The 25,774-nt window shown below is 57.5% G+C and overlaps 7 protein-coding genes across 7 annotated transcripts; 4 read left to right on the top strand and 3 right to left on the bottom strand.

Moving 5' to 3' along the window:
- Positions 1-33: 33 nt before the first annotated feature.
- On the bottom strand, positions 34-2,525 carry SPSK_05966 (uncharacterized protein; the record flags this gene model as incomplete). Its single annotated transcript, XM_016732674.1, has 2 exons — positions 34-139; positions 226-2,525. The coding sequence occupies 2 exons, from the start codon at positions 2,523-2,525 to the stop codon at positions 34-36; spliced, it is 2,406 nt and encodes an 801-aa protein (XP_016591975.1).
- Positions 2,526-3,006: 481 nt separating this feature from the next.
- Positions 3,007-3,457, bottom strand: SPSK_06710 (uncharacterized protein; the record flags this gene model as incomplete). Its single annotated transcript, XM_016733409.1, has 2 exons — positions 3,007-3,035; positions 3,124-3,457. 2 exons carry the CDS (start codon positions 3,455-3,457, stop codon positions 3,007-3,009), a joined length of 363 nt encoding a protein of 120 aa, XP_016591974.1.
- A 682-nt stretch (positions 3,458-4,139) lies between these two features.
- SPSK_06123 (CobW domain protein) lies at positions 4,140-5,966 on the top strand (the record flags this gene model as incomplete). Its single annotated transcript, XM_016732830.1, has 1 exon — positions 4,140-5,966. The coding sequence occupies one exon, from the start codon at positions 4,140-4,142 to the stop codon at positions 5,964-5,966; it is 1,827 nt and encodes a 608-aa protein (XP_016591973.1).
- Positions 5,967-11,686: 5,720 nt separating this feature from the next.
- SPSK_05895 (arrestin domain containing protein) lies at positions 11,687-14,803 on the top strand (the record flags this gene model as incomplete). Its single annotated transcript, XM_016732604.1, has 1 exon — positions 11,687-14,803. The coding sequence occupies one exon, from the start codon at positions 11,687-11,689 to the stop codon at positions 14,801-14,803; it is 3,117 nt and encodes a 1,038-aa protein (XP_016591972.1).
- A 472-nt stretch (positions 14,804-15,275) lies between these two features.
- On the bottom strand, positions 15,276-16,436 carry SPSK_06391 (maleylacetate reductase; the record flags this gene model as incomplete). The annotated part of the gene is made up of 1 exon (XM_016733097.1): positions 15,276-16,436. One exon carries the CDS (start codon positions 16,434-16,436, stop codon positions 15,276-15,278), a length of 1,161 nt encoding a protein of 386 aa, XP_016591971.1.
- A 3,143-nt stretch (positions 16,437-19,579) lies between these two features.
- SPSK_05849 (uncharacterized protein) lies at positions 19,580-23,344 on the top strand (the record flags this gene model as incomplete). Its single annotated transcript, XM_016732558.1, has 1 exon — positions 19,580-23,344. The coding sequence occupies one exon, from the start codon at positions 19,580-19,582 to the stop codon at positions 23,342-23,344; it is 3,765 nt and encodes a 1,254-aa protein (XP_016591970.1).
- An 850-nt stretch (positions 23,345-24,194) lies between these two features.
- SPSK_06270 (thioredoxin protein) lies at positions 24,195-25,643 on the top strand (the record flags this gene model as incomplete). Its single annotated transcript, XM_016732976.1, has 1 exon — positions 24,195-25,643. One exon carries the CDS (start codon positions 24,195-24,197, stop codon positions 25,641-25,643), a length of 1,449 nt encoding a protein of 482 aa, XP_016591969.1.
- Between the last annotated feature and the right edge of the window lie 131 nt (positions 25,644-25,774).

Genomic DNA, 25,774 nt, shown 5'->3' with positions numbered 1-25,774 from the left:
TGTCTTGCTGTCGTGTATCCTTCTTCGGCGGGCTTACAAGTCCTTGCTCTCGACAATCGTGGTCAAGGAGGCGCCCAGATCGGCAAACCCCTGCATCGTGCCGAGTTGGGCGATGAGGTACGCCACGTCACGAGACATGCTACATACAACGCGTTAGCAGAGCTGCCATATGCACAACATCAGGTGTTATGCAAGATGTAAGAAAAGGCATGCATCCGTTCTTACCTTGCTTTGCCGGCGTCCGTCTTGGGGTCCGCCGCCCGGAACGCCTCACTCAGCTGCTCCTCGTAGCTGGCAAAGACCGGCACCATGACCAGCTCGACCTCGCGTGCCGGCCAGTACTTGTCCAGAACCTTGCACAGTTTGTTCGTGTCCCGGACCAGGTCGACCATGTACGCCCGCACGTCCTGGGCGCCGCTCGCCCCCGCATCCCAGTCGGTCTCGCGCGCGTTGGTCGACAGCACCTGCGCACGGGATGCCATGATGTCGACCAGTTTTAGGCGGATGGCGTCCTGGTGCTCCGCAAAGGCCCGCTGCACCTTGTCGAACTCGCCCGCCGTGCCACCGTCGGTCGGGGCGGGGAGATGGCGCCGGACACATGCACGCAGACAAGGAAGCAACGCAGCAACAAAGGCCACGGCGCGCGACACAAGGGCCAGGTGGGACGTCTTGATGTTGCGGAGACCCACCGTACGCAATGTGCCGGCGCCCAGGACCAGCTGACGACCCCGGGCGTCAGACATCCGGAGGTACCCGGCGAGCGACAGACAAACATCTGGCCCCATTGTCGATGGAAGGCCACACAGGAGGCGAAGATAGCGCGACACGCCTGCGAGGCAGACGAGGGCCGCACGCGGTACGAAGAACGTGTCGTCGTCCACCACCAAAGGTCCTCGGGCCGCCGCATCTCCCGCGTCGCCAGCAGCATCCGCTGTACTTCCGTCGGGCGTCCCGTTCCGGATCGGCGGCACAGCCCATGGAGCCGGGTCGGACGTGCTGGAGGCGAGGATCTGCTGGAGCATCGCCCGGTCCTGGGCCGTGCCGTCCTGGACTTGCCAACGGTCAGCGTCCATGGCCTGGGTGAGGGCCTGTATTTCTCGGTCGTGGTGGGCAGCGACAAAGTCGTGGATGTGGCTGTCGAGACTGGCCTGGAGGGATGCTCCGGCCCGGCCCGTGATGGCCTCGCATTCGTCGGCAAAGAGCTGCGTGAGCGCAACGTAGCGGAGGAAGTCGTCCAGCGGCAAGCGCGTGGACTGCTCCGACCGGACGCGGAGGATCTTGCTGATGCTCTCGTGGCTGGCGTCCACCGCGTCTCCCATGAGGCCAGGGAGGTCCAACGCCATGTGCATCTCCTGTTGCCTCGCGGATCGCATGTTATTTACTTCTCGAGCATCGGCGGCCTCCTGGGCCTCCTGCATCGCGTAGGCGACATCGAGAAGGATACCGGCTTGCGTTTGGAGCCGCCGGAGCGTCTCTGTGACGCCGGTGAAGATAGACGCCAAGAGCCTCTCGGCATCGGCAGCGTCCAGAGCGCGGATGCTTCGCGCAAGCATCGCCGACTTCTCCTCGTTTGTGCGTGACCGGGCTGTGCCGGCCGTTGACGTGGGAGCAGCGGAGTCGGCATCGTCGGACGGGCGCGGAAGTGGTCTGCGTAGCACGTCTCGAATCTCTCGAAGCGCCTGCTCACGATACGACCGAAGGGCCGACGGCAAGGCTTTTGAGTGATACAGGCCTCGAATAGCAGGGGACAGTGCCTCCCGCAGCTCGTTGGTCATGTGCGTGGAAGCAGTTGCGTCCGCAAGCGCCTGTGAATGGTGTCCTCCGGCTCTTTCACGCTGCCATGCCGCTCCCCACCGCACGAGGACGCTGTCAGTCGATACAGATTGGAGGTACTGCCGGAGGTCGCCAACAAGAGCCTCCACGACCCGTTTCTCAAACACAGTGCCGATGCGAGACCGGAGGACAGACAGGTCACGCAGTGGCCCTTGCAAGGCATCGATCCCGCTCAGGTCGCGGCGCGGTACGGAGTCTAGTGCATCTCTGCACTCGTCGCCGCCACCACCAATCAGTCGCTCAGTGGCATCGATGGCGTCTAGGGCTGCTTCCACATTCCCCTGCTCGACCAAGGTCTCAATGTGGCCGACGCCGTCCACAATGTGCTGCAGCTGCCGGACTGCGTCGCTCATCACGCGCAGGTTGCAGAGCATGCGCCGTCGCCGGATGAGGTCCAGATACGCGGCGACCGTATCCGTCTCGAGCGCGGCGACGCTCTCGCGCAGCAGTTTGAGTCTCTGGAGCGAGTCGTCGACGTCCGTGCAGAGATGACGCAGCGACACGAGCGCCGCGAAAAAGGCAACCGCGGACTGGGCGATGGCGTCCACCAGATACACCTCCACCGTGTCGAGATACCAGGACAGCTTTTCCTGGAGAATGGCGTTCGTCGCGAGTGACTTGAGCGCCGTAGTGGTGGGCGCTGTTCGCGTTCCTGTTCGCGTTCCTGGTTGCGATCTTGTTCGCGGTCGCATTGTGGGGTCGAAGTCCGGCACGGAGCACCGGCGGCTGCAAGAGTGTGAAGATGGCTGTAGCGGGAGATCGACGTTAGCAAAGAGCAGTATGGAGCAATACGACGCACGCTAGTCGGGACAAGAAGGCGGAGCTAAGACCCTGTTTGCTAGTTACCATTTTGGCTCTGTTCGAATACGACACCCGTGGCCGGCATCGTGGCGATCATCGTGTCAGGTGTCGGAACATGCTGTGGATGGAAGCGATGTGCTGGAATGAAGGTCTGTTTCGACGAGCTTTGGTGAATTGATCACGTCTAGAGAGGAGAATGGGAAGGACAAAAATGGATGCCTAGGTCACGTGGTGCGAGCTGTTGGAACAACAAACGAGTGGAAATGGACTGACAAACAAAAGTATCAAAGTGTCATTGTGCGTCAATCACAGTGGCATATAAAATACAGGACAAACCAGTCCTAATAGCCATAATATGGTATAACGGAGTACTCAATACATCAAGTACAGGGGGTATAAAACTGAAGAAACAATAAAAGAACAACAGGTCAGGGAAGATCAATAAAAGTAAAAGCAAACGCAAGAGAAACAAGCAGGACAAAGTAAAACGTAAAAGCAATCTCTGCCTCGCTGCCCAGATGGCAGTGCTGTTTATTCTTCCAGCGGCGCATTTTCTTTCGCCCCGATAGTGCTGCTCTTTACCCGTTTGGCCGGCGGGGACCTGGCCAGGTCTGTCGATGTCCAGAAGGGGGCTGCTCCCAGGCGCAGCCGTCTGCTTCCGCTCCGGCGTTTGTGTTTCGCCAGGCCTCCGCACAGGCTCGACGTAGGCGTAGTCCAGGTCAAAGGCCATGACCCGCTGCAGCTCCTCGTTCCACGCCATGTTGGTGTAGTTGACGTCGTCGTGCACGACATCGTACAGCTCCAGGTCCTCCAGCGTGCGCATCTTCTAGTACAGGTTATATACTCACTATGCTGGCCATGTATTTGCATCACAACATTAATTTTCCTACAATTTGTGCACAATATGCAACGAGAGTAGAATTGGTCAGCTGCTAATTGGACAGTGGAAACTAGCCCCTCCCTCACTTTGGCCCTGTCGGATGCACCTTGATGGTCCGTCTCCAGGAACAACCAACACACGATTCGTCCGCTTCGACCCAGTCAACACGCTAAACTCTACCCTACAAGACTTACATGGACCTGGATGAGAGAAACTATCATGCAAAAGTGGTGGACGATGCATATGGGTGCAAATTCTTATTCACTCTCAACGAAGGGACGTCGTACTACAGACAGCATCGAGCAACCCTGATGGCCAGACGTGAATTTTGCCATCGATGGCACAACATTGGTGCGCACCAATGGAACGATGCAGTTCAGTATACATGGAGGAGAGAAAGACGAAAAAAGTGCGAGAACGGGAAGGCCTATTTATAAAAAGGGGAGGGCAAAGAAAATCATGAACGGACATCCTCCTTCTTTTGATTTTCCCGTGTGAATGTGACTGAACAGCTTGTGCTCCTTCTGTCGTTTGATTTTCCCACGTTACTCTTGGTGGACAGTTTCCTTTTCATCCATATTTTTATTCACACACAGCAAGCCATCACACCATTATACCACTCAAAATGGTCAGAACATCCAGCAAGAGGCTCGGGTCGGCCTCCAAAAACAAGAAGAAGGGAAAGGCTGCGGCCACCTTCCAGCCCAAGGCCCCCCTGCCCGTCACGCTGTTGTCTGGCTTCCTCGGCAGCGGCAAGACGACGTTGCTGCAGCACGTCCTCAAGACCAACCACGGCCTCAAGATCGCCGTCATTGTCAACGACATTGGTGCCGTCAATGTCGACGCGTCCCTGATCAAGAGCAGCACCATCACGCAGTCCAAAGAGAAGGTCATTGCCCTGCAGAACGGTTGCATTTGCTGTACGCTGCGCGGCGACCTGCTCGAAGAGCTCGTGCGCCTGTCGGCCCTGCAGCAGTTTGACTATGTCCTGGTGGAGAGCAGCGGCATCAGCGAGCCCGAGCAGGTGGCCGAGACGTTTGACACGCGGCTGGCCGACGCGATGGACCTGGCGGCCACCGACGGGCCGGACGCGCTGGACGCGGGCGTGCGCAAGGCGCTCCGCGCCATCCGGCGGGCGGGCGGCCTCGACAAGTTTGCCAAGCTCGACACGACCGTCACCGTCATCGACGCGTTTACGCTCTTCCACGACTTTGACACGGACGACATGCTGTCGAGCCGCCGCGGCGACGTCGAGGCCGCGGACGAGCGCACCGTCTCGGACCTGATGGTGGACCAGATCGAGTTTGCCGACGTCATCGTCCTCAACAAGGTCGGCCTGGTCGACGCGCCGACCCTGGCACGCATCCGGGCGCTCCTGCAGCGCCTCAACCACCGGGCCCGGATCCTCGAGACCAACTACGGCCGCATCGACGACCTGACGTCGATCCTGAACACGGGCCTCTTCAGCCTCGAGCAGGCCCAGACCGGCTACGGCTGGCTGCAGGACCTGCACGCCATGACGGTGCGCCAGGTCAACGGCAAGAACGTCGTGACGCCCAAGCCCGAGACGGAGGAGTACGGCGTGCAAAACTTTGTCTACACGCGCCGGCGGCCGTTCCATCCGCGCCGGCTGTACACGCTGCTCTACGACAAGTTTATCTTGCAGATGGAGCACCCGGACGACGAAGACGAGGACGATGACGACGACGAGGGCGGCGCGGCGGGCGACGCCTGCGAGATGGACCTGGATGGCCTGGGCAGCGAGGGCGACAGCGAAGATAGCATGCTCCAGGATGCTCCAGACAAGGAGGGCGACAACAACGGCGGCGACGACGACGACGACGACGAATGGGGCGGCATCGACGACGCGCCTCCGGAAAACAGCGTCATCCTCGCCAACAAGCGCGCCTCGCCGCTCTTCCACCGCCTCTTCCGCTCCAAGGGCGAGTTCTTCCTGGCCACCCGGCCCCAGCAGGCCGGCGAGTGGTCCCAGGCCGGCGCCATGCTGACGCTGCGCGGCGGCCGGCCCTGGTTCGTGACGCTCCCGCCGGAGGACTACATGACCGGCGATGCCGACGTCGACCGCCTCGTGCAGTTTGACCTCCAGTCCGGCGGCGAGTGGGGCGACCGCCGGCAGGAGCTGGTCTTCATTGGCGAGTCTCTGGACGTGGCCGGCCTCGAGGCGGCGCTGGATGCGTGCCTGCTGGACGACGCGGAGTTTGCCCAGTGGGACGCGCTGATGCGCAAGGCCGCCTTGGACGAGGATACGGACAGCAATGACGGCAGCAATGCCGCCGGGGCGGACGGCGAGGACGCCAAGGACAACGGCAAGCGGACCAGCAGAGAGAAGCTGGAAGCAGCCCTCCAGGACCTGTTTGAGGACGGCTTCCCAGACTGGCCATCGCCGGATGAGGTTCTTACGATGGACCACGAGGGCCACAACCACAAATAAGGTGGACCACGAGGGCACAAAACATAACAGGGAAATATGACGAGGAGTTCGTTTTAAAAGTATCACGTCACTTAGCATCAAAACTAAACTTGCATATTCGATTCAATGAATAAGACATAATATGATGTTATTTTCCGTGTGCCGCTTTACGACATACTTCTTCATTTTATATAAAAATCATTTATCGTTTCTGTGCTTTATTTTTGTTGTTTTGTTTTTATTTCTAGTTTCACTGTTACATGTGGAAAAGAATATCATACACGACAAATGTGTTGATTTTTTTTTTTTTTTTTTTTTTTCTTTTCAGAAATTTGTTTACTGCGGGACTAAACTTCCAGGAATAATTTCAAAATAAACACAATATTAGATACGCCCAGTATATTATTTTACTCGACACCGATTATGTCTTTGATCGAGTTCTATCGGCCTTGTACTTACCTACCCACAAATACACGTCACCCCAGTCCTGGGCACAAGTTGTACATGAGTTTTGGTGATGCAATATTGTTCCAGTTGCATTACACAGGAAAACTTTTGACTTCGTTCCGCCCCTCCCGCAAAAACTTGCGTTTCTATTGCCAAGCTTGCATCTGGTCGCGTGGCATTCCGTATTTTCCCCGTGTACGAAGCCAAGGAGGAAAGTCATGTGCCACGCCCCCAAAGTGGCATGATGGTCGCAGAAAGATGCCAAGAACCATAGCCTCGTCGTGGCGGATCGTCCAAAGGTCTCCGAGAGGCTGTCTGGAGTGTCGGCCGGGCATGGCGAATTCTCGGCATCTTGGCTTCACGTGAACAAAACGACGAGTTGCAGCATCAACATCCAAAGGCCATTCAGTCGTCCAGCGCCACCAGTCGTTTCAGCGTCGTGGCTGTCAAGCCAAGCCTTTGCGTCGACTCGTTGTGGAGTTGTGTATCCGTCAGATTGGGCCGAGATTGGCGGCACGCTCAACATGCATCCGTAAATAGAAAAAAAAAAAAAAAAAAAAAGACCATGCAATATGCAGGACATTTCCTGATTTCGTGATCTCCAGACTTTGGCGGCTGTTTCTCGTAGCCTCGACGCATCTCACTCGCATTGACTTGCCGTTTTGTTCCCTTTCAAGCGGCACGCGGCAACGTTTCGAGGTTTCTTAGGAAAGTCTCCTTCGTACAGAAAATCAACAAGCGTCACACATCGCCTCGAATGGCACCCAAGACGTCGCCCAGCAGCCGCCAGCATGCTGCCAAGCCCATTATGGCGCTAGTTCCTGGGGAAACCCTCGTTGGATGCTGCACAGTTGCATCATTGATTTTGGGATGAGCTTTGCAGTGTTTGGCATGCGGTGGTTTCCACCAACACAGAGAGATGTAAGGACCCTTGTTGGTGCTCAGACGCCGTTCTTTAGTGGCGCCTCTGTCACCAACAGAACAAAGGTTGGGCCGCTGTCATTCCACTATTGTGGCGTCCAATCGTTGGCCAACTTAACGTTGTAGGTCCTCCTCGTTCCCTGTGGGGTGTGTTTGACAGCTGAAGCGAGAAACGAACATTACCGGCAGAGGAGAGCAAGTCCACTGCAGTCGCCCAATAGAGTATCGTTTCAGGGCCTGAACAGGAATCGCTTCAGCGAACCAGAGGTCAGGTGGGCGAGCTGTCAAAATCTAGGCCCTGGGCAGGGTCGACAGCGAAGGCCCTAAAGAGACCCCCCAAACCTCCAGAAAGTATCGCCAGGCGTGTCATAGGCCTACAAATACATGTGCAGATGGAACAAGGGCCATTATCTTTAACATAGTTATGCAACAGAGAAAGAAAGCTCCAATGCCCATTATCAACGACAAAGACGGAGAATGTCCCATACCGACATGTCAAGCCACATTCATGTGATGAGAAAGACAAAAAATCCCCCAAAAAAGGCATGTATGCGTCATACCATTCTTCCAGCCAACCATTTTGCTCGTTTTTAGTGGACACCTGCAATCTTACTTTTTTCATCTACTGTGTATGACCTCCTGCCCGGCTCACGGCATGAGCCTGCCGCGCAAAAATTCCACCCCTCCTTCCTCGCAGTGACGAAACTTGGTGACGTAAATGGGTCCCGCTCCATACGACGTTAACTGTTGCAGGGGAGGTACATCGTCGAAAGGAGAGTGTTGCAACCTATCCAACAAAGATGACAGGATGAAAATTCTTACTGTCACGACGATTGGGAGGATAGACTGAGCTCTCGAAGCGAAAAAGTAAGACTGCACGAAAAATTCGCCGAACAGCAAGCGCACGCGCCACAGTGCAGGAGGAGAGTGCGCAAAAAAAAGAAAAGAAGAAAAAAGAAAGAAATAAGAAAAGATAGTTGACATACTTTGTAAGCAGCTACGACATCGTACGGCGCAAGGTGCAACTAGGCAGGCGTTCCTGCCACTGAGTTGTTTGTATTTTCCATTTCATGCCGTTGCAGAGGCACTGATGCAGAGAGGCACGCATCTACTGTTTACAAATCTGGCCGACTTTGTTTCATGCACCAGTCGACTACCGGTCAATATGAAGGTGCGTTGTATTGGTGCGGCCGTCTGACTCTCCCGGCCGTCTTTATGCGCTTGCCGTCTCGCCGTCTCGCCCAATTCGTCCAATTCGTCGGGGTCCCACCCACCAATGCAAAAACGGCAGAGTAAATGTCCCGGCCGACACCGCGCAGCCATTTTTGGCGACGGACAGCGCACGCCAGGCAACCACGGCTCCCCCGCTCGTGTGTTTGGTTTTGCATCTAACAATCTCGAATCTCGAGCTGGGTCTAGACTCCGCACTGAGACATGCCCTTGACATTCGTGACTCTTGACACATGGCCATCACAGACGCATGCAGATGCGAGCACCATCCTTCCCAATACTGTATCTCAAAGGGGAAAACACTCTCTCGATGTTTTGCCATGTCATGCCCATTGCGCCTTCCTTTGCCGTCACAGATATGCGGTGCTTTTGTCAAATTGCACAGTCATGGAAGGGCGTAAACCCGGCTGTCGGGCACCTCATGGAACTGCTGCGCCCCAGCAGTGTTAAGGTTTTGGTGATTTTACAATCTGTAGTCTCTAGACCACCTATAGCAATCTATCAAACTTACGGAGCGTCTTTGGAATCTTACGGTTTGGTAGCTGGGGCTTGGCCCGTGATGGTCTATTGGAACCAACGCATACGGTTTGTGCCTGTCGTTTCAGAAGTACATTTTCACAGAATGCACTAAATTTCGCCTGTCTCCCTGTGACTGACTCCCGGTACCACAGCTGGGGCCCACGCTTTCCCCTTTTGGGAATCTCAGATCAGTCATCGCCCCTCGAACAGTCAACAACGATTCCAATGGCGTCCCTCCCTGGCTCCTTCCACATCCATTGAACGGTAGTCCGTACACCCCTGTGCCTTCCAGTCAAAGCCCGTCCGCTTTCGCTTCGCTCGCGGATCTTCGTCGTGCGTTTTTTCTGCAGGAAAGTGGTGCCTGAAGGACAAAGTATTACTTTTCGCTGATTTTCTTACATTGGCTGCCTGGCTGCAACACGACGCTGGTTGTTTGTTGATCGTCGCTTCTATTTTTTTTTCACTGCGCTCAGTCACTACGGGTCCAATATCTTTGACTCTTCCTTTATTGCTCGATTGATCGGCCATTCTGCTCTTTCTTTGATTGTAATCTGACCCGGTCGTCTCCTTCCCTGGGAAGCAAACAAAATTAAAGAAGAACCCTTCCGCTCTTTCCCTTTGACGCCGGGGTGCCATTGACTTCGTCAACACTGCCACTTGCGCCTTCCCGTCACACATACGTTCTTTTCTCACTGCACTCTACACACTGCGCCTGCTCACTTTACTTTAGCTTCACGGTCGCACTTTCCATTTCTATAAAGAAACCCCTCTCTTTCGTTCCTCGCCCCTTGGAGAATACAGCATACAGTCTTTTTTGTTCTCGAGCTTCCTCTTCTCAAACGTCTCATCCCATCAACCTAGGTCACTCTATCTCGAAATCCTCGTCATTAACTCAACAGAATTGGTGTTAGATCAATTTCTGCTCAGACTGCGCTTGCATGCTTTCCCTTTCACAATTCACAGCCCATTTCACAGTCTCCAACCGACCGCCTTGTTTCGACCACCCTCGACGTCCGTTACGTATTGTCTTGCGAGGCACAAGCCACAGCCACACCAACGACGGCACTCGACACGCCGCGCGGACGTTAACGCCCGACAATCCTTGGTGCCCCTTGGTATCCCTTTGTTGCCCGTCATCTGACATCAGCGCCCTGGTACCGCATAGGGCGTCGCCACACCCACAGACGCTGTTAGCTATTATTGCTCTGATGCTCTCCTGATCTCCACCTGACGGACCCCATCTCCGCATACTGCATACGCCGACCTTTACCTCCGCCTTTTTGTCTCGGCGTGCAGCATCGTACATATACCTGTCGACGTCCAGTTTGCAAACCTTGACACAATTCACACGATTTGCCATTGTTGCCGCTCCTTGCGCGTCGATTGCCTGAGCCTCTTTCTGGCCTTGTCCTCCATTTGTCGATACTTGCTGAATCCGGATCGTCGCAACCGCAACTGCATTGCAGACCCAATAGCGACCCCTGTTATGATTCAGATTGATACACTTGTACTTCCGTAAGTGGTTATTTTCTTCTCAGTTCTCTGCATTGTTTGATTGTGTCCCCATCTGCGGCATCGGGCATCTGGGGCATCATCCTTATCCTTTCCCCTCCCTACCTCTGGGTTTATCATGGATCATCCTTCAGTTGCGGTCACTCGTCGTCTCTGGCTGGCACCCACGTGTCCCCTTGCCTTCCTTCGTTTTAAGTGATCGACCCAAGAAAATACAACGACTATCAAAGACCACGGGTTGCTGCGGTGCCCACAGAGTACGAGAGTACCCGCATCGATATCTGGCTACCTCACTTCCACTCTTTACCCTGTTTTCCTGTGATTTTTGATCCTTTCTTATTTTTGGAGTTCTTCACAACTCTTCATCAGCCTTTTCGCATTTGTCCTTTTAACCTTCCTTCCTCCACTTTACCCCCTGAGCCTTTGTCGACGTGCTTCACCAGTTTCGGCCATTCGACGTCTTTTACATTCCACTGTTTGCAACGTCACCAATCTACCCGGGGCAGCAGCGCACATTCCAGCCGACTCCTGATTATTTCCCCCTTCACCGTCTTTGTCTTCTTTTTTTTTTTTTTGTTGTTGCCGCATGCAGACTGCAGATACATTTCCCCCCTCTTTGACCGTGCCTTTGAGCGTTGGGCGTCATCAAGAACCCCTGTCATTTGGCCCAGCCAAGTGGTGTTGCCGAGCGGAACCCGATCGCTGCATTCAATTGCCCCTCTTAGTTTGGAGCGATGTCATCGACCACAAGACGTGCTGAAGAGGGCCCGGGCGTGACCGCCACAGGCCCACAAGACAATTGTTTGTTTTCCCTGTTTCCCTGCCCTGTTTCTGCGCTGGGAGCTGCAAACCACAGGATCCATTGTAGTCAATACATGACGACATAAATCCAATTGCATTGCGCTTCCTATTTTTATTTCAGCCACGTTTTTCCAATTCCTATTTTATTTACCCATTTCTTTCCCGATTTTGGTCCTTTGGTCTTTTTAGCTTTTATTTTGTGTTATGATTCATTATCATAGTGCTTCTCGTTCTTTCGCGCCTGCTCGCGTTGTTTGTTCCGCACATAACATAAATACACCCGGCTTAGAGCGGCCCGTTACTGACCCAAAATGCCGCCACCTACAGCAGATTTCCGACATAATCCCGCCAGTGCGAGCACTGCAGCCACTGCCAATCCCGTCCGCACAACCAGCAATTTAAGGCGTGTGCAATCCAGGGCTGTCCATGGTACGGTCCTTTACACACCGAGAAGTGGCATAGAACGCCGACCACGTCCACCAGGCCCGACCTTTCCGACGCCTCTCATCCGGGCTCGGCCGCGCCGTCCTCACACAATCCACATTGTCTCGTATCCTGCCGGCTACATCCCGTCTGAATTGCGAGGTGTTTTGGACCCCGACCACGTTAAGAAGGGCAACACCTCCCGTCCGTCACGTGGCCGCACCAAGACGCTGCAACGCAGAGCTTCTGGCCAAGGTAATTCAGCCAAACGACAATTTGACAAAATCATTGCCGCGTTTTCTGCACTGCCAGCACCGGCAGCTGCCCTGGCAAATCCTTTGCCTTTGGGACAAATCCAGTCCACCTCGGAGCAAAGTCAAATTCCACCGCCGACCGAGGTATCAATCGCGCTGGCCCGGACCAACTCCAGCTCTGGATCGTCCCGGCCCAATAGTTTTCTGAACCTCAGCGGACGCTTGTCGTTGACGCAAACACGCTCTGTCGACAGCACCCGGCCGCCGCTTACCGCACCAATTCCTGCTATCGAACTTCGCTCACCGGCGAACAGCGCCTCGGCGATTCCGCAATCGTTACACCAGGGCGAAAACACTAATCTCAACATGTTATCCACACAATCCAATAGCAACCGCAACAGCTTAATATCTGTTCGGTCGGTCAAAAACATCATATCGTCGTCCGTCGCCGAGGTCAATGAAAAGCCCATTGCTTCAGCCGGCGGCATGTCCTTTGACATTGCCCTGACCGAGCCACATCTGTTCCTCTACGGCTTCGACCACGACACCCGCACGGAGCGCCGCCCAGTTCAGAACACCCCCGCCATCCTGCGCGGTACGTTGCGGCTCAAAGTCACAAAAAATGTCAAAATACGAGCCATCACCATCAAGCTGCAGGCCCGGGGCCGTACGAAGTGGCCCGAGGGCCTACCGTTTGACAGAGAGGTGCGACATGAGGACATCTCGCTGCGCAACAGCAACCAGACTTTCTTTAACGCTATGCACGGCTCGTGGTCCACCCCGTACGGCAACAACTGCAACATCATCAAGACGCAGAAAGAGTTGCCGTCGGACAACTCGCTCGCGGTCACGTTCGACAAGTTTGGCTCCAGCGGCAACGAGTCTCAATTGGCGCTCCCGGGCATGTCATCCCGCGACATCAAGCGGCTGTCGCTGCAGCAAGTGCAAGCGCGCAGCTTCGGCAAGGAGGACTCGCCGATTGTCCAAGCCACTCAGGCCAAAGGCTACAAAGTCTTCGAGCCGGGATGCTATGAGTACACCTTCGACTTCCCCATCGACCACCACCAGCTCGAGTCCATCAACCTCCCCTTTGCCAGCGTGAATTGGTGGCTCGAGGGCTCCATCGAGCGCGCCGGTGCGTTCAAGCCCAACCTGCACGGCGTCAAGGACGTCAGCATCATTCGTGTGCCCGACCAGCTGTCACTCGAGACCGTCGAGCCCATCTCCATCTCGCGCAGCTGGGAGGACCAGCTGTTCTACGACATTGTCATCTCGGGCAAATCGTTCCCCATTGGCAGCAAGATCCCCATCGCCTTCAAGCTGACGCCACTGGCCAAGGTGCAGCTGCACAAGATCAAGGTGTTCATCACCGAAAGTGCAGAGTACTGGAGTAGCAACCGCCGCGTCACTCGGAAAGATCCCGGCCGCAAGATCCTCCTGTTCGAGAAGGTGGCCGGCAAGCCCCTCGACGAACAGTACGCGTCAAGCGACATCAACTTCACTGCGGGCGGCGAGCTGACGCCCGAAGAGCGTGCCGACGCCCGCAACTCTGCCATCCGCCGCCGCGAGCTAGAGGCCCGCCGCCTCCAGCAGCCCGCCGAGCCTGTCCCGGAAACGGGCGAGAACCTGCTGGGCGATTTGGATCTGGGCCTCGAAGCCTACTGGGGCTCGACGGAGCTCGAGATGAACGTGCAGGTCCCGACCTGCGAGCAAATGGCCCGCGATCCCGCTCTCCGCCTGCACCCTGACGTAAGCTGGCGCAACGCCCACGTCTACCACTGGATCAAGATAGTCCTGCGCATCTCCAAGCTCGACCCAGAGGACCCGGCCGGCGTCCGCCGCCGCCACTTTGAGATCAGCATCGATTCGCCATTCAGCATCCTCAACTGCCGCGCCACGCAGACCAACACGTCTCTGCCCCGCTACACGGGCATGGATATGAGCCTAGCCGATTCCTGCGTCGAGTCGGCATGCGGTTGCAGCGACGCCATGGACAAGTGCCGCCCATCGGCACCGAGTCCGAGCGCATCGAGCCGCACCGGTTCGTTTCCTTTCGGCTCGGAGCTGAACGTGGGGATGATGCCCGCACCCCCCCAGGCAGCACACCTGCATTCTGGCACGCACCAACCAGGATCGTCGGGTGACAGCATGTCGGTGTACACGCCGCCGACGAGCAACCGAGGCAGCCAGATGTCGTTGGCCTCGGCAACGCGGGATTCCATGATGGCGCATGCGGCGGAGATTGGCGCTGCATCCCGTGCCTCCCAAGCGCACACTGCGCAGACGGAGCAGGAGGCGTTCGAGAACCCCCGTCCCATCCACCTGTTGCGGGTGCCCTCGTACGCACCACCTGCCTTTGACGCCGACTCCTCGCCACCGCTGGCGGCTGACATCATGACGCCACCGCCCAACTACGACTTGATTGTGGGCACGCCCAGCGTCGATGGGCTGGCGGACTACTTTTCGCGCCTGGCCAACTACGACGACGACCACCAGGGCTCGGGATCGGACGGTACCGTGACGGACACGGACACGATCAACATTGGGCTGGACGACGACGACTCGGACAGCAGCGAGGGTGACAACGTGCCGGCGCGCATCAGCTCGCGGGGCGGCCGCGTGAACGTACCACACCCCAACACGCCGGGCGGCCTGCAGCGCGCTCCGAGCCGCAGCATGGACATCCAGCGGCCGATGGTGCCGTTCAACTTGCACATGGCGAACCACGCCGTCCGACACGCCGCCCAGTAGAGCTCGGGCAGCGGCGAAAAGGGCAGGCGCCAGGGGACGGCCACGGGAGAGATGGACGAAAAGCACCTGAGTAATCGAGTGCGGCGTTCTACATGGCATACGTTGTGTGCGGCCTTTTGCGTTTTGCGTTGCCTATGATGAGCGTTTGGACAGAGCAGCCCATATGGGATTGGCTAAATCAGTACGCGTCCTTTCGTTTCATGACTTGTTGGGTCATGGCGTTTTTCTTCTTTATCTTTTACTTGTTTTCTTATTACGGCGCATTATGGAAGGAAATATTTTGGGAAAATCAGGACATTTGCACCAGGGCAGCTTGGTACTGAGATTGCTACATCATACCACATACTAGCGAGGAGTTATGATGGGGAGTTTTATGGGAATAAAAGGAAATTTATCTAAACAGTTTACTTGCATTTTGTTTTTACTGCAACTTGCTTGGTCACTAAGTAGTTATACGTGTCGTGTACCGCAGCTACAGATCCGCCCGGGCCGGCTCGCCTGCCCAGATGCGGCGAATGACCTCCCGGATGGCCTCCCGCTCCAGCGGCCGTGGGCTCCAGTACGGCTGGGCCAGGGCAATGTCGGCGGCCTTGTCAATGTCCTCCTCGCGGAAGCCGTAGTCGCGCAGGGCCAGCTGGACGGGCAGCTTGGCAAGCAGCGCGTTGAGGCCGGCCACGGCGTCGCCGTGGCTCTCGGGCAGCAGGCCGGCCAGCGTGGCCATGACGCCGCCGATGCGGGGCGCCACATACGACAGGCTGTGCGGCAGCACGGCGGTGTGGGTCTCGCCGTGGGGCAGGTTGAAGGAGCCGCCGAGGACGTGGCACAGCTTGTGGTGGATGGACATGCTGACGTTGCCGAGGCACATGCCGCACAGCCAGGCGCCGTAGAGCGCGTCCTCTTCGGCCTTTTGGCGGGCGGCTGTCTTGTCTCCGGGGGTGGCATCGTCGTCCTCGGCACCGTCCTCGGCCAGCTGCGGGAGCGCGACGGCCAGCGAGCGGATCGCCTCGGCGGCCAGGGCCGCGACGACGGGGCTCGCGTTCTGCGTGTACAGGGCCTCGACGGCGTGCGCCAGCGCGTTGATGCCGCTGGTGGCGCGCATGGTGCGGGGCAGCGTGCCGGTGAGGTCGACGTCGTAGAGGACGGTGCGGGGCAGGATGCGGGGGTCGCTGCGGGTGGTCTTGCGGCCGTCGGCGGTCTCGCCGAGGATGGGGGTCATTTCGCTGCCGGCGTAGGAGGTGGGGATGCAGAGGTGGGCGCGGCCGGTGCGGATGGCCATGGCCTTGCCGAGGCCAATGGTGCTGCCGCCGCCCATGGAGACGAGGACGACGTTGTTGTTGTTGTCGTTTGGGCTGGCGCCGGCCGTCGCGGGGGACGCGGCCGCCAGCGCCGCCAGCGCTTTCTCGGTGATGCCCGCCGGCGTGTGCATGGCCGCCTCCGTAAACACACCGGCCACGCCCACGTCGCTCCCCGCCAGCAGCGCCTTGATTCGGTCGAGCTGGTCGGCCTGCTGGGGCGTCGACAGCAAAAAGGCCTTGGCCCCCTTGCCGCCGAGCAGGGCGGCCTCTTCGGGCAGCTTGGCGAGAGTGCCGCGGCCAAAGACGACACGCGGGACGTTGAAGTGTTGGAAGGACATGGTCGGCGGAGGTTGCTGTGGGAGGTTGGAATGTATGATGCAGGCGAGAAATAGAAGGGCAAAAGGACAACGACAGGACAAAAAGACATACGAAACAAAAAGACACCGTCCGGCGGGATATTCCCCACGTTTCGGTTCGGCAGCACGACCTACATCCGGAGACGGGTGACAAAGCGCTGACAGCTACGTCCAAGCACTATGGGAGTAGTTGGTGCGCTAGGTTTAGTGACTGTAGTGGCAGAGTGGGTGTGATTCTTCGGGTAAGAGAGTCTCCACTTTTCTTTTCGGTTCCCGGGACGGGCACGGAGAGAATACGGGCGACGACAAGACCAGGGCATCGTCGTCGTGCTTGCAAAGGAACGAGAATGCCCTATTTTCCCTCTCAATTTAGTCAATGGTTCAATTATAATACCGTGTTGTTCTACAGATGTTGTGGCTGGTATTCAGATATCGTCTTGATCGGGCCGGTCCTTCCGAAAGAGGAAATTCGTCAACACACATTAATTCCAAGAAAGCGTGAAAGTCAGAGCCACCAAAAGAATTGATACAGACAGCGCCTTGATAGGAAAGTAAAGTAAAACAAGTTGTGGTTTTTATTCATTAATTTGAGCGAACAAAATGGAAAGCCGCGTGGCCTTGGATGAAACAGTTGGCGACGCCGAGTTTCGTAATCGTGACAGAACGTTGGACTGGGAGGGCTTCCTTGCTTTCATGATGTCTTTCTCACGACATAATCAAACAATCCGGTCGATTGTGTCGATGTTTTTTTCAATTAGGGAAGACCAAGCCGACGTCTTTTAGTTTGATATCCGGCTTCCTCAAATCACAAAATGGAGGTATATTTTAATGAAAGATTTTTGCAAGAATTGCTCAAGACTATGGAAAGAGGTTGCTATGCATCGTCCAGACAAGGTACGGGGATATCCAGCTATTTGATGCATCGGCGAGTTATCAACTCTCTCCTGTGGCTTTGAATCAAACGAAGAATCACAGGTAAAGGAACTATTAAATTCTCGTGTAAGTGAGCTTGACCCACCTGGTTATGAAGCCCGGTTAATGGAATAAAAGACAAGATTCGTTAAATGCAACAAAATGCACTAAAAGGATGTTACTTTTGAGGCGTGGGATCGACGATGAAGAAGAAGAGAACGATGGGGAACGAAAGCAAAAGGGACGCTGGAACACGGAAAAGCGGCTGTCAGCAATGCTGCACGTCCCAGTGGCTGCCCTCCTCCCACAGCCTAACCCAACACAGCACCGACCGACTGGAGACGACGTCGCAGTATGGTCTTGGCAGCGAAACGAGTCTTGAGCATTTGGGCGCGAAGGCGCTCACTTGAAATGAGAGAGCTGCGCGGCCGTCATTTGCCAAGCCCGTTCATGGCCCACGTTCTTGGACAACAGTTCGAGCGACAGCCAAGACGGCACACCAAGGCCGACAGACAGCCACGAACGCCTTGTACGCCACTGCACGACGCTGCACGCGTACGCGCGCACAGCCGTTGTGCCGCTCAGAAAAGCTTGTGGACGCCTCCCGCAACGATGGCGTTTTTGGATCTTGGTTTGTGGGCGCTGAGGATGAAGGGGGAAAGGAGACGAAGCAAGTACATAAAGAATCAAGCCAAACAAACCATGAAACAATACCATCGCCAACTCAGCCTTATTTCCTTTATTTTCTAGAAACAATACGGTGCGATGTTTGTGTCGATCTTGTCCTTTTGTCATTTGCCTTGTCATTCGTAGAGGACGGGCTAAATTACGCGCTCAGAGTGGAGGGTTGACTAGGGCAAGAAGGCGGACGGGACGAAAACGTGGTCTTGCATTCTTGCCTGTCGGGTAGTCTCATCCTTATTTACGTTTGCTCGTCGTTGTACGAAATACTGTTTACGCAATCTAATTTCCTTTACCTGGAAATACTTTGCATACAGGTGTATGGTGTCCTTCGTTTCTAGTACAGGACCTTTCCACAATGCCGTTAGTCTATCGTGCGGAAAACTGACAGTTTTGTTCTCAAGGCACGTCTGTTCCACAGTCAGTATGAAGTGTCGCCAGAACAGAGCTATTTCCGCGCAACAACGCAACAATCGACCAACCATAGTTCTGCCATCCTTCGATTAAGCTTATTCCCCATTTTCTACTTTGTGTCTCCCCTGTCTCCATGTACACTTCTCATGTTACTTCGACTCTATCTTGCCCAATGGGGCATCTGGGAAAGGGTTATCCCTGTCGATGTCTAGCCAGGGCACCCCACGTGTGCCACCAACAGGTATTGGGCTGCTGCAATTGGTCAACAGTAGGCCAACAGTGTCGACATCGCGAATTGGGGCCCCACTCCACGTGTAAGTGATCGTCCGTGTTGATTGGGCATTGGTGGCTTGTATGGGGCACTTTGCAGGCAGACGACGCTTCCTTCGCTGTCGCTTCTCGCATTTTGCAGTTGGGTCCTCCAGTCCCAGCTTCGTACGGCTGAGGTCAGGCACACTGCCATTGATGACCGACTTGACCGACGACCACAAACGGGCAGGTGCAAAGTGGAGTTGGAAGGAAAGAGCAGACGGAAAGAACAGACGGAAAGAACGATGGAGGAAGGACAACGACCCGCCAATCATACGACGGCAAAACAAACGACAATCGAAAACCAACAATCGACAAACGGCAAACGGCAAACGACATACAACAATACGGCGTACGACACCATGTACGGCCCACCCCAGAGAACCAGGAACCGGGGTGCTTCATTTCTGGGACTGGGTATAGGTTGTCCGACGGCTGCTCGATGCAGCTGTCGATGGCGACGGTTTCCCTCCATCCACTCTACTTCGACCCACCAAATGACAACGCTGCCCACGTTTTTTGCGTCTGTTCGATGCAGTCGACTTTCCCAGCGACCAGGGTCGATGGTGCCCTCGGTGTTGTAAACGTGGATGTCTTGACGATTGCGGGCGGGGCCCCTGTCACTGCATGGCCGTGCATTCATAAACTGGTGATCGCCAGTTGATTGTCGCTCTGTCCCTGGGTCTCTTTCCCTTTTTCCCTCTGCCCCTTTTTTCTTCCCGTTTTTCAACCTCGCCGATCACAGGGCTCCAGCACTCGTCCTGCGTGTGTGTTGTGCTTCATTCCTGTTCGTCACTCGTTTGCCCAGCATGAAGTCCTCTGCGCAGTTCTCCGCTCTGGCCGGCGCCGTTCTCCTGGCCGCCACCGGCAGCCATGCCGCCCCCACGGTCGACACCACCTACCCCTACACGGGCCCCGACGTGCCCGTCGGCGACTGGGTCGACAACACGCCCAGCGGCAACGGCCGCGGCTTCCCGCGCCTGGTGGAGCCGCCCGCTGTGACGCCCGCTTCCAAGAACCCGACCAACAACGTCAACGTCATCTCGCTGGCGTACGTCCCCGGCGGCATCAACATCCACTACCAGACGCCCTTTGGCCTGGGCGAGGCGCCGTCGGTCGCCTGGGGCACGAGCGCGGCCGCGCTGACCAACACGGCCACGGGCGCCTCGCACAGCTACGAGCGCACGCCGCCGTGCTCGCTGGTGGCCGCCGTGACGCAGTGCTCGCAGTTCTTCCACGAGGTGCAGCTGACGGGCCTCAAGCCGGACACGACGTACTACTACCAGATCCCCGCGGCCAACGGCACGACCGCGTCCGAGGTGCTGCACTTCACGACGGCCCGCGCCGCCGGCGACGCCAAGCCCTTTACCGTGGCCGTGCTCAACGACATGGGCTACACCAACGCCCAGGGCACCTTCTCGCAGCTGCGCGCCCTGACTGACGACGGCACGCTGGCCTTTGCCTGGCACGGCGGCGACATCAGCTACGCCGACGACTGGTACTCGGGCATCCTGCCGTGCGAGGACTCGTGGCCCGTCTGCTACAACGGCTCCGACACGCGCCTCCCCCCCGGCGAGATCCCCGGCGACGCCTACGCCAAGGCGCCCCTCCCAGACGGCGAGATCGCCAACCAGGGCGGCCCCCAGGGCGGCGACATGAGCGTGCTCTACGAGAGCAACTGGGATCTGTGGCAGCAGTGGCTGCAGGGCGTGGCCGGCAAGGTGCCCTACATGGTGATGCCAGGCAACCACGAGGCCGCCTGCGCCGAGTTCGACGGCCCCAACAACGAGCTGACGGCCTATCTCGTCAACGACAAGGCCAACTCGACCGCCGCCAAGTCGGGGCTCAACTACTTCTCCTGCCCGCCGACGCAGCGCAACTTCACTGCCTACCAGCACCGCTTCCGCATGCCCGGCGCCGAGTCCGGCGGCGTCGGCAACATGTGGTACTCGTTCGACTACGGCCTGGCGCACTTTGTGTCGCTCAACGGCGAGACCGACTACGCCAACAGCCCCGAGTGGCCCTTTATCCGCGACACCAAGGGCGCCGCCGGCGAGCCCGCCGAGAGCGTGACCTTCATCACGGACTCGGGCCCCTTTGGCTTCATCGAGAACAACGCCTACCAGACCACCTCGGCCTACGAGCAGTACCAGTGGCTCGTCAACGACCTCAAGAGCGTCGACCGCACCAAGACGCCCTGGGTCTTTGTCATGTCCCACCGCCCCATGTACTCGAGCGGCTCCGCGGCCTACCAGAAGAACATCCGTGCCGCCTTTGAGGCCGTGCTGCTCCAGTACGGCGTCGACGCCTACTTTGCCGGCCACATCCACTGGTACGAGCGTCTCGTCCCGCTCGCCGCCAACGGCGTCATCGACACCGACTCCATCATCGACAAGAACACCTACTACGCCAACAACGGCAAGTCCATCACCCACATCACCAACGGCATGGCCGGCAACATCGAGTCCCACTCCACCCTCACGTCCTCCGAGACCGTCGAGAACATCACCGCCGTCCTCGACACCACCCACTACGGCTTCAGCCGCCTCGACATCCACAACGCCTCCGTCGTCACCCTCAACTTTGTGCTCGGCAACGGCAACGGCTTCGGCGACTCCCTGACGCTCATCAAGAAGGAGGCGACGCCGCCGCCGACTTCGTCGTCTGCGTCGTCCTCGGCCCCTGCGTCGTCTGCGTCGTCCGTGTCGTCTGCTTCTTCTGCCTCTGCATCTGCGTCGACCTCTGTCTCCTCGGCCTCTGCCTCCTCCTCCGAGGACTGCAGCGCATCGTCCGAGGCGGGCGCCTCGTCGTCGCAGTCGTCGTCGGCTGGCCAGAGTGCGTCGGCCTCGGCCTCGTCCTCTGCGCCTGCGTCTGTGTCGGCCTCGCCCAGCGGCTCTGCATCGTCTTCTGCCTCCCAGAGCGCGTCTGCCTCCTCGTCCGCCTCGGTCGTCGTGCCCCCCGTCTCGGTCTCGTCCGCGTCGTCTGCCTCCGAGTCTGCTGCGTCCTCGTCGATTGCCGACTGTGAATCGTCGTCGATCTCCGCCTCGGCGTCGGCGTCTGCGTCTGCGTCTGCTGCGTCTTCCTCTGCCTCGGAGTCTGCATCCTCGTCGATTGCCGACTGTGAATCCTCGTCGATTTCCGCCTCGGCCTCCGCCTCTGGCTCTGCTTCGGCGTCTGCTTCTGCTTCTGCGTCTGCGTCTGCCTCTGAGTCTGGGTCCTCGTCGATTGCCGACTGTGAATCCTCGTCCGAGTCCGCCTCGGCCTCTGCGTCTGCTTCCGCCTCCGCCTCCGCCTCTGTCCCTGCGTCGGTCTCGGCGTCTTCGTCCGAGTCCATCGTCCCCTCTTCCATTGCCGACTGTGAGTCGACTTCGGTGAGTGGCTCCGCTTCTGCGTCGGCTTCGGTTTCGGCCTCGGCTTCTGCTTCTGCCTCCGCCTCGGCTTCCGTCTCGGCTTCCGCTTCGGCCTCGGAGTCGGGTGTCTCGTCCTCGATTGCAGACTGTGAGACTTCGAGCGGATCTGCCTCTACTTCCGCTTCGGCCTCTGCCTCTGCGTCCGTTTCGGCCTCTGCCTCTGCTTCCGCTTCCGCTTCCGCTTCCGCTTCCGCTTCCGCTTCGGCCTCTGTCTCCTCGGAGCCGATTGTTCCGTCGTCCATTGCCGACTGTGAAACGTCATCCACGTCTGGCAGTGTCTCTGCTTCGGCCAGCGGCTCGGTCTCTGCCAGCGGCTCGGCTATTGCCACTGGCTCGGCTTCAGCCTCAAACTCCGCGTCAGGCTCTGCCTCGCCCTCTGGCTCTGCTTCCGCCTCTACGTCTGGCGGCGCCTCTGCTTCGGCGTCCAAGTCCGCCGCCTCGTCCAACCCGGCTTCCGCCTCTGCTTCGGCGTCCAAGTCCGCCGCTTCGTCCAACCCGGCTTCCGCCTCTGCCTCCGCCTCCAAGTCTGGCGGCGCTGGTGGCGTCGGTGGTGTCACCACCACCACCGAGGTCGTTACCGCCTACACCACCTACTGCCCCGGCGCCACTACCTTCACCCAGGGCTCGCACACCTACACCGTCTCCAGCGCCACCACCCTCACCATCACTGACTGCCCCTGCACCCTGACCCACACCATCTCCTCGGCCACGCCCTCCGCTAGCTCTACGGTTGTTGGCGGCGGCTCGGGTGGCAGCGGCAGTGGCTCGGGCAATGGCAATGGCAATGGCAACGGTAACGGTAATGGTAACGGCAACGGCAACGGCAACGGCAATGGCAATGGCAATGGCAATGGCAATGGCAATGGCAACGGCAACGGCAACGGCAATGGCAACAGCAACGGCAACGGCAACGGCAACGGCAACGGCTCGGGCTCTGTCGCTGCCGCCGGTACTACCCCCGCCAGCACTACTCCTGCTGGCACTGCCCCTGCCGGCACTACTCCTGCCGGCACTACTCCTGCCGCCGGTAGCCCCACCGGGTCTGCCGCCGCCTCGGCGTCGTCGCCCTCGAGTGTTGTCACGGCCGGCGCTTTCCAGACCCAGGCTTCGACTCTGCTCGCCTCCGTCAGCGCCCTTCTTGTCGCTGTCCGCCTGCTGCTGTAAATGGTAGTTGACGTCGACGAGCGTGTCTGTGCTCAGTGACTGTACTACAATATATTTCTGTCCATGGTTCTTTTTGTCATGCATTAATTTACTCTGTCTTGTGTCATTCATTTTCCATCTTTATACATTTTCTTTTCGTTGCCGTGGGCCCCTCTTTTCCATCTATTTTACCTCTTAATTCAAGACAGTCATTCTACAACAGGCTGCCAGAGGTCCTTCTGAACTGCATAATTTCTTAATTAATACAAAAATCATAAAATATAAAAATATAAAAAGCGAAAATACACGGCAATGCAAGACAAAAAATTAAATTCAAATAAATTCACGAGCAACGAGAGCGACAACGTATCATTCAAAAAATGGCAAAGAAAAACTATTTAGAGATCCAATTTGGGTTCAATCTATACTTTCTCTACAGAATAACAACAGATATCAGCATCAATATTGAAACTGCACCACCAGCGGTCATTTTATTGCAGTTTTGAATTCACATTCTATCGGTGAACAACAAAAAGCCCCGGTCAGGGGTTTTACTGGCACGTGACGTCCTCTGATGGTAGCATCTAGAATCGCAAACACCATCATCGCCAGCAGCCCGCTAACTGCTAGGCGACAGTAGGCGGCGCGGCACGCGTAGTGACAGTGCCGCCTAAAACGTGCCACCTGAAGGCTGACTAATTTCGGCGCCGCGAACAACGTCAATCGCTCCTGCCTCAAGACACTGCTCAATGTCCTTTGTCATGTCCGTCTTCCTTTCTTTTGTACTTCCATCTTCAGTTCCTCACTTTCTCACGACATTTCCCCTTTCCTCTCCTTTTCATTTCTCGCTTTCCTCTACCGCCAACGCACAATGGACGTCCAACTTTTGGTCTACGACCTGTCCCAGGGCCTCGCGCGCCAGATGTCCATGAGCTTCTTGGGCTTCCAGCTCGACGCCATCTACCACACGTCCATCGAGCTCAACGGCCGCGAATACGTCTACGACGGCGGCATCCTCGCCATTCAGCCCTACTCATCGCATCTCGGCCACCCGTTTGAAAAGGTGCCACTCGGCACCACGACACGCACCGTGGCCGCCATCGAGGCACACCTTGACACGCTGCGGCCGCGCTTCACAGCCGCTGCCTATGACCTGTTCCGGCACAACTGCAACACGTTCACCGACGAGTTTGCGCATTTTCTTGTCGGCCACGGCATCCCGGCGCACATTACAGGGATGCCGGACGCCGTACTGGCGACGCCCATGGGCCGGATGCTGCTGCCGCAGCTGATGCAGAGCGGCGTGACAAGGGGACGTGGGAACGGTGGTGGCGGCGGCGGCGGATCGCTTCTCGGCCTCCAAGAGACAGCACAACCGGCGGCACCGGTACCAGCATCAGCAGCTCCACGTTCCACGGCTCCAACACACCGACACCACCGCTTGACGCTGCCCTCGTTTGCCAATGTCGATGCCGCACGGCCTGTCCTCTTCTCCAAAGTGCCGCCGCTCGACAAGCTGCTCAGTAAGCTCGGCGATGAGGTGGCACAGCAGCCCGCCGTGCGCGATCTACGCATCTTTCTCGAGGGCAAGGCGGCGGCCAACACCAAGTCGGTGAGCACGCCGGACCTGGCAGCGCTCGGCCGCTTTGTGCGTGAGTCCGTCCCGGCCCTGCCGCGGACCACCCTCTTTGCCGCTGTCGATCTTTTCCGATGCAGCCTCGCCGACCCGCGAGTGAGCGCCTTTTTCGGCGACGACGAGGCCGACCACGGCACGGTGAAGAGCGTTGTGAGCGTTGTCAACAGCGAGGATGCTCCCTATGCTCTGCGTCTAGTAACATTGCAAATGGTCTGCAACCTGTTCGGCGCACCTCCCGCGGCGGCCAACTCGCTGCTGGCCGACGCTGCCTTGCGTGCCGCCCTCGTCCAGCTCGTCGCTGCCAGCTTCTTGGATGACGCGCACGCCAGCGCCCGGTCCGCGGCGTCGTCCCTTCTATTCAACATGGCCATCACGTCGAGGCGGTCGCAGTCACAGTCACAATCAAAGTCGCCAGGCCTGGCTGTCGACGACCAAGTCGAACTCGCCGCGTCCGTTGTCGAGGCCATCGGCCAGGAAGAGGCGTCTGCCGGCGCCCTGCAAGGCATGCTGGCCGCGCTGGGCCACCTGGTCTACGGTGCGCCGCTGGACGGCGAGCTTGCGGACCTGCTGCGGGTGCTGGACGCGGCAGGTGTCGTGGCCGCCAAGGCCAAGGCGTTTCCAGACGAGCCGCTGGTGGCCGAAGTTGGCACAGAACTGCTCGGCAAGGGTTTTGTGATGGCATGACGCCGACAAAGGGCACAGGATGGACAAGTCGAGTTAAGATAGACGGATAGACCTGCAATGCGTTTACAAGACAGGATACTCTAGACTACGAATGTTACGAATGATGACTTTGAACGGAAGCACAATACGAA

The sequence above is a fragment of the Sporothrix schenckii genome (assembly GCF_000961545.1).
Source record: "Sporothrix schenckii 1099-18 chromosome Unknown Cont38, whole genome shotgun sequence".
NCBI classification, from domain to species: Eukaryota; Fungi; Ascomycota; class Sordariomycetes; order Ophiostomatales; family Ophiostomataceae; genus Sporothrix; species Sporothrix schenckii.
Note: the sequence above shows the minus strand (reverse complement) of the source record. Positions and strands in the feature narration are given on the sequence as shown.